Here is a 15,224-nt window from a genome sequence, read left to right as displayed (position 1 = left end):
AGTGATCTTGCTAGTGTGCACTGTAGCTTTGTCAAGGACCCACGTTGGTCCCTGAAATCTATTTCAAAAATATGTACAAACCTAAACTCCAAAAATCTTGTGTAACAATCCTTTTTTGGCCTATATTCAATTGAAAACAGTACATAGACAAGATGATTAAAAAAAAAACGCTCTAATTAGGTTAACTGGTCACTCTAAATTGTCCGTAGGTGTGAATGTAAGCATGAATGGTTGTCTGTCTCGATGTGTCAGTCCTGCAATGAACTGGCGACTTGTCCAGGGTGTACCTCGCCTCTCGCCAAATGTCAGCTGGGATAGACTCTGACCCCCACGTGACCCGTCAAGGATAAGCGGTTATGGACAATGAATGAATGAATGAATGAATGAATGAATGAATGAATGAATGAATGCTCTAAAAACACCAGTGTGGAACAAAGCAAAAGAGCAAGATACCCAGGAGACAATGTGGCAACATAAAACCAAAACAATGAGGTCAAACAGAAGCAAGACCGAGTCTAAAATTAAAGTAGGCCCTAAAATATAGTAAAAATGAGACACAACAGGAAAACAAGCAAACATGCAAGAGGAGCAGGGGCAAAGTGACTTGAGTCCTTCGGACTGAGTCAGAGTCGGAAACTCTTTCGACCGCCAGTGTCTCGTTCACCTTTGAACGTGTCGGGGAGGTCGGCGCCGCAGCATCCCATCTAAGGGAGCGGGTTGACGCCAGCTCAGCCGATCTCACGTTTCCAGGGTCTATTTATAAACTTCTGACCCAGTGACATCATTATGACTTCATCTTGTGATTTTATTGCAGATAGTTGTAACAGTAAACTCAACCAATCCGACACCCCCCTGGAGAAAAGAAGAAATTAAACAATTAAAGAGAAACTGTCAGATGGCAGAAAGAAAATGGAAACAGAACAAATTAATGATCAACTACTAAATTTTTCAAGAGAATCTCACTATCTATAATAAAGCAGTTAGACATGGAAGACAGGCACATTTCTCTAAATTGATCACTGACAACCGGAGCAGCAGTAAAATTATTTTTTTCAACCACTGATCGCTTAATTAATCCTGTTCTCATGAAGTCTAGCAGTATGTCAACCAACTCAAAATGTGAAGAATTCGCAGTCCACTTCATTAGTAAAATAGAAAATATTAGATCTAATTTATGTCAAACCCAGCTTATGAATTTTTGCACCCCGGGACCTTTATTTTTATGTGAGGAAACACTAGAGAAATTTGTCCTGGTTGATACTGAAATGCTTGGTAAAGTAATTTCTCAATTAAAACCAACAACGAGCCTTTTAGACCCCATTCCCACATCTTTTTTTAAAACAGTTTATAGCTTTTTAGATGAAGACGTCCTTAACATTGTTAATTATTCACTTCAGATGGGTATTTTCCCTGCTGCTTTTAAGACTGCCATGGTTAAGCCTCTTCTGAAGTGAAATAATTTAGATGCCTCTGTATTTAGCAACCACAGACCAGTGTCCAATTTGCCATTTTTAACATTCTTTTAGCTAGACTTCATAATCTGGTTGGCCTATCTGTTACTGTTTTTAACAGGTTTAAATCTGATCTCTCTGACAGAGAATTTGATGTTACAATGGATGACATGAATGTTCATCAATAAGCTATAAAATGGATTGTGGTGTCCCCCAAGGTTCGATTTTAGGTCCAACACTTTTTAATCTTCACATGCTGCCACGTCATCAGGAGGCACGGCATCAGTTTCCGATGTCATGCTGATGATACACAGCTGTACATCGCTGTGTCTTCTGATGACTCGGGACCAACTGATGCCCTTTTAAACTGTATTGTAGACATCAAGTCCTGGATGGCAGAAAACTTTCTTCAACTCAACCAGGACAAAACGGAGGTCTTAATTATTGCTCCTGAAGCTCAGAGAGAGAAACTTAACACGAAACTGCAAGAACTGGCACATAAACCCAGTCAACAAGTGAAAAACCTTGGAGTTATCTTTGATTCAAATCTTAGTTTTGAACCACATATTAGAAATATAACAAAATCTAACAGAACATCACCAGAGTGCGACCGTTTCTCTCCCAAGCCAACACAGAGACACTGATGCATGCTTTTATCACCTGCAGAACTGACCACTGTAATGCTCTACTTTCTGGTCTTCCTAAGAAAAACATCACTGAGTTACAGTAATTACAAAACTGACCAGAAAGAGAGCACACATTACACCAATTTTAAAGTCTCTATGTGGGCTTGCTGTGTGCTTCAGAAGCGATTTTAAGATCCTTTTATTGGTTTATAAAGCTCTTAATGATCTTAGTCCTATTTATTTATCAGATTTGCTTTTATCATATGAACCCTCTAGAACCCTCAGGTCTTCAGTGGTCTTTTAATCATCCCCAAAGTTAGAACAAAAACCCACGGTGAGGCATCATTTTATCATTATGGTCCACGTCTGTGGAACAGCCTGAAGACCTGAGGGCCACAGAGACTGTTGATGTTTTTAAAAGCAAACTCAAGACCTACCTTTTTAGCCTGGCTTTTAATTGAACTTTATCTTTTTATTTATTTTGTATTTATTATTATTATTGTGTATTTATCTATTCATTTACTTTTATTGATCTGTTTCTAGCTGTCATATTCTTCTGTTTTGTTACTAATTTATTTTTTATCTATTTTAACATATTTATGTACTTATTTATTGATTGATTTAATTTTTTTTTCTATTTTGAGTTTTTATCCTGTCTGGTGTTTCCTCACTTATGATAGCATTTCCTCAGTTCCTGTCTTTTTTTTTTTTTTTTATGAGCGCTGTTCTTATTTTAGTCTTTACCATTACAAAGTCTTTGCTTTATGTATATAAATAAAGTTTGATTGGTTGATTGATTGATTGATGTCACAGAACATGCTAATGCTTTAAGAAGGGGCCATCACAAACTTGGATGATTTAAAACTGGTGACATTATCAAATAAATGGTTACATTTTATTGAAGCTCTGAGACGATGTCATCAGTTACGACTGGTGTCTCAAGGACATCATAACTGAGATAAAAAAAAATATCTCACTCATCTGATCAACAGACAATGACTGCCCTGTGAGAACGTATCTCAAAAAAGTTTTTAAAAAACACTTTTTTTTCCAGTTTTGGTGACTAAAAAGTACAGTATTTGCTCTGGGGTGTAGTGTGGAAGCATAAAGTTGGATTAAATTGAACTCAAATAAAGTACAAAATAAGTACAGTACTTGATATAAATGTACTTAGATCCTGTCTACCACTGATTACAGCTCTGAACTGATGCGAGCCAGAAATTAATGTACTGACATTGATGATTTATCAAATACTAGATTTAAAATCAATTAACTGATTAATTTGGCAACAGAGCCAAAGCTCAGTGTTATGTTTTAGTATTTTCTACATTTTATGTATTCTAAAATTTCTTATTTATGTTAATGCCAATATTCACTTGTCTTATATTTCTACACAAAAATATTGTATTCAATAAATTCATTCTGTTCTCTATAGATCTACTTATTATTTGGCTGACATGGTGCAAACTCTTTTAATGAGGTAGGACTATAGTGGGAGCACTGGGGTGTCAAAATATTCCTGCAAATACAGAGTTTAAGTCCTGAATTATTCTTTAAGGCTCTGTTTCACAAATTGCACCCTGCATATAACTGACCTCAAGTTAAACAAACTGACACATAAAATCATTTTTTTTTTTTTTTTTTTTTTTTCCTTTTGTATTTATTTCCACATAATCTGCTATGTACACGCGAAGAGCGTTTTATTTTGAAGTTCCCTGACTCCTCCCTCTACTTCCGTGTTTGCGTGCCTGTCCTGCGTGTTGCTGTTCTCGCCTTTGCTGCAGACTTCAGAGTGTGTTGTGGCTACTGTTTTGTGATAAATAATCATGTCTTTGGAGGTGGAATCCGCAGAGTAAGTACTACGGTTACTTACTCGTAAAGCAGTGTAATTTCTATAACAACTCACTGGCTAATAACTCAACATTTGGTCATGTTTTCTGTCATTGAGGCCTGTTTCATCCTTTGCTGTAATTCACTAGCGTTAGCGCGCTAAGCTAAGCTAGCAAGCTAACTTAGCACACATCTCAAAGCGTCAGATGTTGTTTGTCCTCTCTTTTTTAGCGAAGCAATGATGCTTTCAGTCTGAAATGTTGCTGTGATATTTAAAGCACATTTTAATACTTTTATATAGAGTAACGTTAAACAGAATAGTAAACCAGGAGGATTCAAACAAGTTAGCATTAGCTAACGTTAAACTGCCAATTACCACAGATTCTGCACTAACGGGGACACAGCTACTTTTTTGAGACTTTCAGTTTAATTGATTATTTATATTACTTTTGTTAAATGATTCACTGACATTTAGCTATCACTCCTTATTTAACACATTAAAATTTTACTTGCTTCAGCTCAGCTATCTTGCAATATTTGTTGATCCAAATGAGTCAAGATGTTTATAGTCACACGATTAATACAAATATATATATAATCTTGTGAAATACTTTGGCTCCTTCACAAAAATAGTTAAATTAGAGAATTAAGTTATAAAAGTCAAAAGAAAACTAATAAGATGAAATATACAGTAATACAAATAAAATAGTGTAAGAAACATAAATCAGATAAATACAGAAAGCAACAAAGTTTCCATATAGTCTTGTAGAATATTTTGTGGTGGTATTAGTTTGTTGTATTCCCCCTTTTGTTGTTAGAATCTTCTTGCACTTTTTACCTTTTTTACCTTTTGGAACTAACTCCTTCACCATAACATGGCCATTATCACAATTTGTATTATTTAAATGTGTGTTAACTGACTTGGGTAATTTGTGTTTTCCACAGCGTGATCCGTCTGATTATGCAGTACTTGAAGGAAAATAATCTGCACCGGACTCTAGCCACCCTACAGGAGGAGACCACAGTGTCTCTGAACACTGTGGACAGTATCGAGAGCTTCGTGGCAGACATAAACAGCGGCCACTGGGACACTGTCCTGCAAGCCATTCAGTCCCTCAAGCTGCCAGACAAGACCCTGATAGATCTTTATGAACAGGTGCGATTTGGATAAATTGTGGTGTACAGCTAAACTGATCATCCGCTTTAAAGCTGCAACAATTAGTAGATTCATTCATTATTGATTGAAAGGAAATGGAAAAACGGAAAACTATTTTAATTGTTTCAGTCATTTTTCAAGAAAAATATAAAACATTTGCTGGCTCTAGCTGCTAAAATGTGAGGATTTACTGCTTTTTTGTCATTTATGATTGGAAATGAAGAAGCCTTGGATTTTTTGATAGAAGAACCAGTTGGAAGATGTCACATTGGTCTCTGGGAAATTAAGATGAGCATTTTTCACACATTTCTGACATTTTATAGGCTAAACAATTAACCAAGTAATTTTGAAAGTAATTTGCAGACTCCTCTCACTATTAATTGCAGATTAGTGTCATCTGTTGTGATCATACTGGATTTTGAGACCCCCATGCATTCCTAGTGCATCCATAAGGTGTTTGAGGACACATAATATTGTATATTTTATTTTCTCCCTTGTGTGCCTTTTCTTCTACCTCATGAACTTAATTCACCAAGTATTTGATTGTATAATGTCTCAGTTTTTGCAGTCATTGAACTCACCAGTTTTGCCATTCAACTGCTTATCTCTAGCTTATACTCTTCCTTGTTGTTTGTGTAATGACGTGTTATCCCAGTTCATTTCTTAAACTATATTATGATGTCTTAAACATTCTTGTTGGTTATATTCACCAAAGCAGTTTGTTTAATCTGTTGTTCTTACTAGTCCTTTCTCTGTTTTTATCATTTTTGAGGCAAGGCAAGTTTATTTGTATAGCACATTTTAACAACAAGTGCTTTACATAAAGCATAAACAGCATCCAGATGTAAAAGGAACAAGCAGTAAGAGATACACAGACAGACACATCATGTGTTCTGTTATCATTATTACTCATATCAACAGATCTTTCAGTGAAAAGATCCCAATGGATGGTGCCTGAAGTTGCGTTTCCTCTGAATGTCTGTGTTGTTTCCCGACCAGGTGGTGTTGGAGTTGATCGAGTTGAGAGAGTTGGGTGCAGCCCGTTCCCTCCTCAGGCAGACCGACCCCATGATCATGCTGAAACAGACCCAGCCAGAGAGATACATCCACCTGGAGAACCTGCTGGCTCGCTCTTACTTCGATCCCAGAGAGGTGAGTCCAGACTAAATTTGGAACAAGATGCAGTCTTCACCAATCCTTGTTCATCCATTGACTTTAGGATCAGTTGGTGTGACTGGTCATTTTGCTTTTGGCTTCATAACACCAAAGACCCTCCAGATGGTTCATCCTCAGAACCAGCTGGAGTGAAGTGAAGGCAGAAGCACAGAGGATCTGGATGATCACATAATTTTGTTTCTCCCCTTTTTTTCTTTGCTTACTCCAGCGATATGAAACAAATTCTCTTTTCATCACAAGAGAGTCTCATTTACTGTAGAGCCTGTCATTAGTCTGATATGGTCCTGTCACAGATATATCAGTAGTGGTATATATGTTCACTGATATGAACATTTTTTATGAACAAATAATGCTGAAAACAGTGCTTTGGGTGATGATTTAGATTGAGCACAATGTGGACACATTTATGTTGACAAGAGGAGCTCCCTGAGGTGTAAATGCTGAGAAGCTGCTTATAGTTTTACAACCTGCCTAACTGACTGACTGACTTGTTCATTTCTACAATATGTTGACAGTGTATATGTTCAATTATTTAACTTGTTAAATAAAACAAATAAGATATTTGTTAAAGAAAGCAGACTTCTAAGTACCTCTGCATAGTAATATCAATGCAAGACCAACACACAGTCTACATGGAAAAGATCTATTCTTATTCCAGCTTAGTAATTCACTACACCGGCCACCATATCTGTAATCGGTGAATTTTCCCCCTCTAAAATTAGTGTATGTTTAGACGAGCTCTAATTTACTGTAAACAATTTGTTCTTGCATCAGGAAACACTTTGATGCATTGAGGTAATGAAATGAGTTAAAACCCAACTGTTATTATTTTCTTTTTTTTCCAGTGAAAACAGGTTCAAATATGCCTTACTCCTGCAGAAATTAGTGTTTAATAGAATTCTCCAATTCTCCATCCTCACGAACAATAAATGGAAATGTAATACAATACGATTTGCATCTGTATTCAGATCTCATATGGGCTGAATTCTAAAAGTTGCATAAAGAGAACATCTGAAAGAAGAAAAGAAGTTGTGTTGCATTTCTGATGTTTGTGTTTCGTGTTGCCCAGGCATACCCAGACGGCAGCAGTAAGGAGAAGCGTAGGGCGGCCATCGCGCAGGCCCTGGCAGGGGAGGTCAGCGTGGTCCCACCCTCTCGTCTCATGGCTCTGCTGGGACAAGTAAGTGATCCAGATCTAAAAATAGAAAAAACAAATTTGCATCTTAGTGTTACATCTTCTCTTGATTTCTGTTCCCCACATATAGAAGTTATGCTACCACCCAGGTCAAGTGCTAATGTTGCTTTTGTCCTCTGTCTGTCTGTCTTCTCCTCCTTCAGTCTCTGAAGTGGCAGCAGCATCAGGGGCTCCTGCCTCCTGGTATGACCATCGACTTGTTCAGGGGTAAAGCTGCAGTCAAAGATGTGGAGGAGGAGCGCTTCCCCACCCAGCTCAGCAGACACATCAAGGTACCCACCCTGTCCCAAATTATGGGTCGTAGAATGCGACATTAGACATTAATGGGCCACTTCACTGTTCCAGACTGTGTTCAGCCAGGCATACTATCATTTTAATTTCACACTTCGTGGAGTTATGGTAAATTTGAATCACTTAAATGTTTTAAGTGTTCTGACGTGACTTGTTTCTCTTTCCCTGCACAGTTCGGTCAGAAGTCTCATGTGGAGTGTTCCAGATTCTCCCCTGATGGTCAATACCTGGTCACTGGCTCTGTGGATGGTTTCATCGAGGTCTGGAACTTCACCACTGGCAAAATCAGAAAGGTAACTGATCCAAAATAGAGGGATATAAACCAGATTGACTGTTCAGTTAAATATAACAAAATGACTCCTGCTGACCTGAAATAATTGTATCCATTGTGTCCTACAGGATCTGAAGTACCAGGCTCAGGATAACTTCATGATGATGGACGATGCGGTGTTGTGTATGTGCTTCAGTCGAGACACAGAGATGTTGGCTACAGGAGCTCAGGACGGAAAGATCAAGGTAGACTAGAAACATAACTTCAATTTCTCTCATTGCTCTAAATCTGTTACTTTTACAGCTAAATCAAAAAACGTTAACCGAACATATTGTCTTTTAAAGAAAGTCTTGTACTCATCAAACTTCAGCCAATGACATGCTGGTTTAGAACTGGTCAAAAAACATGAAAACAACCTTTTTGTCAGACTGAACACAATGCATGGTGTGTTTGTTGGATGAGGTGCAAAAGGCTCAGAAACCATGATACTCAACTGTGGGCCAAATTAGGCCCTTGGTGGGTTGCCGGTTGGCCTGGTGAAAATAAACTGATTCACAGTTTTTCACAGGAAGGAGGGACACATGCAGCAGTTTAGTTATGATGGGATAAATGAGGCTGGTAGTAACAGAGAAGGCTGATCTTTGTGTGATGGTCTTTCAGGCTTTGCAAAGTGTAGGAGGATGCAGGGGAAGACACCTAATAGCTGAAGTGGAGCAAAAGTTACACAAAAATCAAGATAATTCTCATCTAATAAATGTGCATTTCATGCTAAAAGAGCCTAAATCTTAAATGTAGTAGTTAACGTTCCTGAACCATTCCAACATTTCAGTGATTTCATGATGGCAGACGATTCTCTGCTGTTTAATGTTGTATAAACTCTAAACATTACCAAAGCATTAACAACTTAAATGCAGTTGCGGTTATAAAATACACTAAAATGTCTGATTTATCTGTCAATCCTCACACCAAATTAATTTAGTTAATAAGTCAGTTTATTTGAAAATAAAGAGTTGGATTGCAGCTCTTGTACTGTGTGTTTATTGATTTTTGAACACTGGACTATGGAAGTAAAACATGCATAAGAGAAAGGCAGTGCTTGGAGTCCAAGCTACAATAATGAATTCTGTTATTTCAAGTCAACATAATCTCCTGTATTTGCATAATGACAGTCCCCTCAGACAAAGTGTTGCAAGAACAAATTAAAAAAAGTCTGTGTTTGTTTGTGTAGGTGTGGAAGATCCAGAGCGGTCAGTGTCTAAGGAGGTTTGAACGCGCCCACAGTAAAGGAGTCACATGTGTCAGTTTCTGTAAAGACAGCAGCCAGCTCCTCAGTGCCTCCTTCGACCAGACGATCAGGTAAACTCTTATCTGACCACTTAACCTGGTCTTTTATTCTTCTTTCACACTTCAAGGAGACAGTTGGTTATTTTGTGCTCTTTATTTAACATCTTTTTAGTATCACTCTGCTAACCTGCAGGAATGCAGTGATGTGGGACCCGCAGGTGCTCATTTGAGTGGGTCACCAATAAGATTTGTGTTCTTTGACAAAATTGTTGAATCAAAACAAGATATTTTCCCCCTGAGCTGTTTTGGAATTATTGGCTGCAGATGTCTGCCTTCTCCAATATAATGGGACTAAATAGGACTTGACTTGTGTTGCTCAAAACAATACATGTGAAAAATTCAAAACAAGTGTCTCTTTCAAAAAAATATGACCTGATTACTCAACGTATTCCACACACCTTGTTGTGATTAGTTTCACGTTGAAACTTATTCTTTTCTGCTGGAAAGACAATAGTTCCTACATGAAACTGCTCACAACAAGGTGTGTGGATGATCTTAAGTTCTACAGCATGATTTCTGGAAAGAGGTATTGCTGTTGAAAGGCCAGGGGAAAAATATCTGTTTTTGATTTTGGGGAAGACATGTCACTTTAAACTCGTGTTTGATGTTATGTGATTATAGTTATGTATATGTTACTGTAAAATGCAACATACACATTAATGCAGCAGTGATATTAATCCAAAAGCATCATGTATAATAGTAAAACAGTGGAACTGTGAAGTAAAACTGGCTGGCACCATTTTACTGCACAATAAGTACTTTTAAGTATAGTTTGCTGTAATATTTACAAGCTTAAACCTTAGTAAGGTTTAGAATGCAGAACATCAGCAACTAGGGTTGCACAATATGTTTAAATAAATGTAATTTTTATTATTGCGATCAGAATTTTCTTTTTACTGGAAAAGAAACTATTAAAATCAGGATGATGTGACGTATGTTGGGGTCTGTAACAAATAAACGTGTTTTCTTACATTTGGAGAACAAGATTTTTAGGCCAGGCCATCTCTGCAGCACTATAGTACTTCATTATAATTTTGTTTTCTCACATATTTTTCTTGATCAAAAAATTCCAGCTTCTGCAATTTGGACATTGCACTTGGCCATATTACGGTTTAGATAATACCTCATTTATTGTTCAGCCCAAGCAGTGACCAGTGGAAACACTGAAGACTATGACAGTTTGGTCATCTGCTTATATGGCACATTAATTTTTATGTCTATGATTCCAATACAGATTCATCACATTTTTCTCGAGGTAGCATTATCAGGGGAAATATATGGTGCATCCCTTGGACATGTCAATCATTTACTGTGTTCATTCAGATTTGAATACATCAGAGAAACACATTTCCTTTATAGCAACATCACTGACCATGTATTAAATTCTTCATATTGCTAAAGAATCCATGGACTGAAGTCAGGTAAAACTCTTAAGGAGTTCCGCGGTCATTCTTCATTTGTGAACGAGGCTACCTTCACTCCAGACGGCCACCACATCATCAGCGCCTCCTCCGACGGTACAGTAAAGGTGAGCGAAGCTGCGGCAAAAATCAAACGTCTCTTTTCTTTTTTTTTTTTTGAAACTACACAGTAAATATCTGTGTGTGTCTTTAGCCATGTGTGTCTCACTTCACTGTGTTCGACCTGCTTCAGGTGTGGAACGTGAAGACAACTGAGTGCACCAACACCTTTAAGCCTCTGGGCACGTCAGCCGGCACTGACATCACAGTCAACAACGTCATCCTGCTGCCCAAGAACCCAGAACACTTTGTAGTGTGTAACCGGTCCAACACGGTGGTCATCATGAACATGCAGGGACAGGTCAGTTCAAATCAGTACCAGAGCACAGCACAGTTCCTACACTGTGTACTAAAGTATGAAACTTGACTAATTTCCAGGTCTGGATAAGAATGGAAAAACAAGAAAAGAGAGTTTGTTTGTTTTTTAGACTATTGCACATCTACTCTGTTCTCTAAGATATGAAAATTCAGATTTAGTGATCTTACAAGCGAAAAATAACAGGCCTATGTCAGATGAGGAAAATGAATTTTTGCCAGTGGCCAGTTGCAAACTAATGTCAGAAGCCCCAAATCATGTTTTAATGATTCTTAATTACAAAAGTTGTGATCAGTCAGGAATAGTTGTGGTTTTAAATATGAATAGGTATTTATAGACTCTCTTGGCTAAAAGTCACAGGAAGCCCAGTCCTACTTTATGATAATTAATTACATGTTTGCATTCAGGACAACAAACACATGAAATTATGCAATAATTCAGTGTATATGATGAAAGAGTGGCATTAGAGTGTACCTGAGGCCACCAAAATTGGACTTTTACAACCAAAATTTTATCATTTAAATAGTTTGTGACACAGTGATGAAGTTATTACAAAAGTAAATGTACTGTTTTTTCTGTATAAGGAAACTAGGGCCGCAACTAACAATATTTTTCATTGTTACTTAATCAGACTATTTTTTTTCTCACTTAATTGATTTAGATATTGCCGAAAAATGTTGATTACTGTTTCCTAAAGCCCAAGAAGATGAAGAAGTGAAGTGTATTCACTTAAATGTGAATAGAACTAAAGAAATGAGAAAATATTCATATTTAAGAAGCTGAAAGCAGAAAAATGTTACTTTTTTTTCTAAAAAAGAAAATACTCAAACTGATTAATCGATTATCAAAATAGTTGGTGATTAAAAATCTACAGAGAAGTCTGGAAGTAGAAGTAGAAAATATGTAGGAGCCCTGAGCACAGTGTTCTTCTGTGACAACAGGTTGCTGAAAGCTGCTCATGAGCCGTTACATAAACTGGTTTGTGTGGTTCGTTTGTTGTTTATGGTCATTTTGTATTCAGTATTTTTTTTCTTTTAAATACTGAGCAATAAACACAGAATATTGTTGGTTTAGTTCAAGGTGTTTGCTTATGAAACTGAACCTGCCTACCTGCCTGCCCTTTTACATGCATGCTTTGTGTGTGTTTGAATGCACTCTGTGTCTCTCGCTGTGCAGATCGTGAGGAGTTTCAGCTCCGGTAAGAGGGAGGGTGGTGACTTTGTGTGCTGCACTCTGTCGCCCCGCGGCGAGTGGATCTACTGCGTGGGTGAAGACTTTGTGCTCTACTGCTTCAGCACCGTCACCGGCAAGTTGGAGAGAACGCTCACGGTACGTTGTTGCACTCAGGAGCACAGATCAAAGTGTCCAAAAATATCACAGCACATTCCCTCCTCTGCCTCTGCTACACAAAGGTCTGAGTGTCAAGTTTTGATTTTAGTCTTAAAGGTGAGGGCGAAGCTCTTACTGTAAGTGGCTCCAAACAAAAATCTCACCTTTTATGATCTTTGCTGGTTTTCTAGGAGGTCACATAACTTTTTGTACTTACTGTGTTTTTGTACATTCGTATATTCAGTATAATGCAGTCTATGCGCCATTTCTGTTAATAATTCAAGTCTCACACAAGTTAACACAATGCAAGGATGATATTTGGGATATTACTAATATATAAATATTATTATGGACACTGTACAGTTGTTACTAGAATACTACAATAGCTGTGTGTATTAAGACTTGTTTATGCATACATTTATATAAAGAGCAAGGAAGTCAAGCTAAGCTCAACTCTAAGCCATCATCAGTGTAATCACAACAACAGGAATGGCAGTTTTTGTAATCAGGAATAAATGACATATGTTAAAATCCAGTAGATGGCAGTAGAGTTCAGTATTGACACAACAGTCAACTGTGGCAATATAATGACCCCATTCACAGTCAACAGTAATCCTGTAGGGTAGCCTACACATGTAGCTGCTCAAACTTCCTACAGACAGCAGTTGTGATGTCAGCGCTTTCATGGGAGAACCAGTGTGTTTTTTTCTCACACTAATGTGTGGCCACGGATATGTAAATACTAGAGATGGCTGGATGGTACCTCAGCTCAGAAGCTTGTCACTCATTTGAAGTGCACCATTCCAATACTTAACATACTTAAGAAGCAGTATTAAGGAAAATATACAGATTTTAGGCAATAACAGAACTGTGAAGTTTGTGTTTGCAGATTGGCATATCAGAAAAGCAGGGGTCTGCATTCTCTAGTGCTGCACAAGTTATCACAATTGCAATAAAATATGGCAGTATGGGCAATGCAGTCTCCAAATCACAGAACCAAATTGTAATTTTTTTGAGAAAGGAAAACTATTTGAGAAAACAGCATTATAATGAGGTACTGTAGAGCTGCAGAGATGATCTGGCCTGAAAATCTTGTTCTCAAGATGAAAGAAAACATGTTTGTTTGGTACAGACATCAATAAATATCACATCAACACAATTAATTTATATTTTCTCAGTGAAATGAAAATTGCAATTCAAAACTGATAATTTCCACTCATCATATCACATATCACAGTTTAACCAAATTGTGCAGCCCTAGTGCTCCCCCAGTGCCCTTCTATGTAGTCACTGAAGGTATTCTTGAGTCAGTATACTGTTAAAGGGACAGTCACCCCAAAATCATAAATATATATCTTCCCCCCTCTGGCCTGTAGTGCTGTTTATCTTTCTATATAGTTCCTACATTTAACTGCTCTCAACAAGGTCTGTGGATTATTTTATTATTATTTATTTTTTTGAGTAACCAGGTTTTTTTTGGTGCTTTGAGCACTACAAGACAAATGTCATCTGATCTCACTATATTTGAGAGAAGGCAGACGTTTATGTGATTAAATCTCCAAAACTCTGCAACTTACACAAAGCAATCTAGATGGACGAATAGAGCGACAAGCCAGAGGGAAAAACACCTTCATTGTGCAGTAATGCATTATTTTTTTAACTTTTGAATAAAATAGTATCAAGCTCAGAATTGTTTGTTTTTTCGTACACTCTACAGTTTAATTAATTTAAAATAAAAGGCTCCTGCTCACGTCTTGCTCCTCCTTCCTCCAGGTTCACGAGAAGGATGTGATTGGCATCGCCCACCACCCCCACCAGAACCTCATCGGCACCTACAGCGAGGACGGCCTGCTGAAGCTCTGGAAGCCTTGAGGTGATGAAACCAAACTGAGATTGGACGTTCTCACACAACAGCTGCTCTCCTCACTCTGGACACGGCTCTGCCCCCCTTTTTGTTTCGTTTTTGTCCTTTCACATCACTGGGGGAAACTTTCCCTTTCAGGTCACCGTGAACTCAAGGCTTTGGTGGCTCAAATAACATCACAGGTTTTTCATATTCAGCTGCACATTTCACTTTTCAACAGTGCACACAGGTGACTGACGGGGCTTTTTTGTTTACCATTGAATCCATACAGCTGAACATTGGCAGCTAATGGCAGTTTTGGTTTTTAGAGAAGAACGTTATTTTGAAGTGTATCTTACAAAGCTACATCACTGACTTTATGTCTTTACTATTTATGAATTTGTAAGAGTTTGTGTCATGTTGTTAAAGTGGTGGATCTGATTAAATGTGAACCAGCCATATGATTATTACAAATATTTGTAACTGTCCAGTACACATCAAAAAAGGTGCTTCCATACTCATCCACTTTTTTTTAAACGTCCAGTTCGTTCATTGATCTCTGATATTGTTTGAGTCGCAGTTGAAATGAGCTTTACACACATTCAGTAAGTTTCTTTCATCTTCAGAGAGGGGAGGGCAGTTGTCAGCTGTACGAGTTGAGGAGTGTAGATACTAGACTCAGTTCTTCTTTGAAAAATTCCTCTCTTTTGTAAATATATTTTTTATTTGCATTTTGTTTTTTTCCAAGAACACCTGGTTAAATAGTGTGTGGTTTGTTTGTTTTTTTCTTTTTTCTTCTCTTTAAGTTCCAGAATTGAATGATATCACTTCAAAATTTTGTCTCCTGAAATGATTTTGTTCTTTCAAAATGAAGAA

The 15,224-nt window shown here is 37.6% G+C and overlaps 1 protein-coding gene across 1 annotated transcript; it reads left to right on the top strand.

The window, feature by feature from the left end:
• Nucleotides 1-3,801: 3,801 nt before the first annotated feature.
• LOC146327239 (WD40 repeat-containing protein SMU1) lies at nt 3,802-14,528 on the top strand. The gene is made up of 12 exons (XM_084719772.1): nt 3,802-3,929; nt 4,853-5,063; nt 6,063-6,215; nt 7,309-7,419; nt 7,578-7,706; nt 7,899-8,018; nt 8,125-8,241; nt 9,225-9,352; nt 10,742-10,868; nt 10,994-11,161; nt 12,353-12,505; nt 14,279-14,528. The coding sequence occupies exons 1-12, from the start codon at nt 3,904-3,906 to the stop codon at nt 14,375-14,377; spliced, it is 1,542 nt and encodes a 513-aa protein (XP_084575898.1). The 5' UTR covers nt 3,802-3,903; the 3' UTR covers nt 14,378-14,528.
• The last annotated feature ends 696 nt before the right edge of the window (nt 14,529-15,224 follow it).

This window comes from Lutjanus erythropterus, chromosome 5 (assembly GCF_056507025.1).
Source record: "Lutjanus erythropterus isolate fLutEry1 chromosome 5, fLutEry1.hap2, whole genome shotgun sequence".
Taxonomy (NCBI): domain Eukaryota; kingdom Metazoa; phylum Chordata; class Actinopteri; order Lutjaniformes; family Lutjanidae; genus Lutjanus; species Lutjanus erythropterus.
This window is presented reverse-complemented; position numbering and strand designations above follow the sequence as displayed.

Bases quoted from the DNA above. Each gene is read 5' to 3' on its own strand.
- LOC146327239 (XM_084719772.1), top strand. From the start codon at position 3,904: ATGTCTTTGGAGGTGGAATCCGCAGA. The intron at 5,064-6,062 runs GTGCGATTTGGA...TTTCCCGACCAG, and splicing joins TGATAGATCTTTATGAACAG to GTGGTGTTGGAGTTGATCGA. The intron at 7,707-7,898 runs GTACCCACCCTG...TTCCCTGCACAG, and splicing joins AGCTCAGCAGACACATCAAG to TTCGGTCAGAAGTCTCATGT.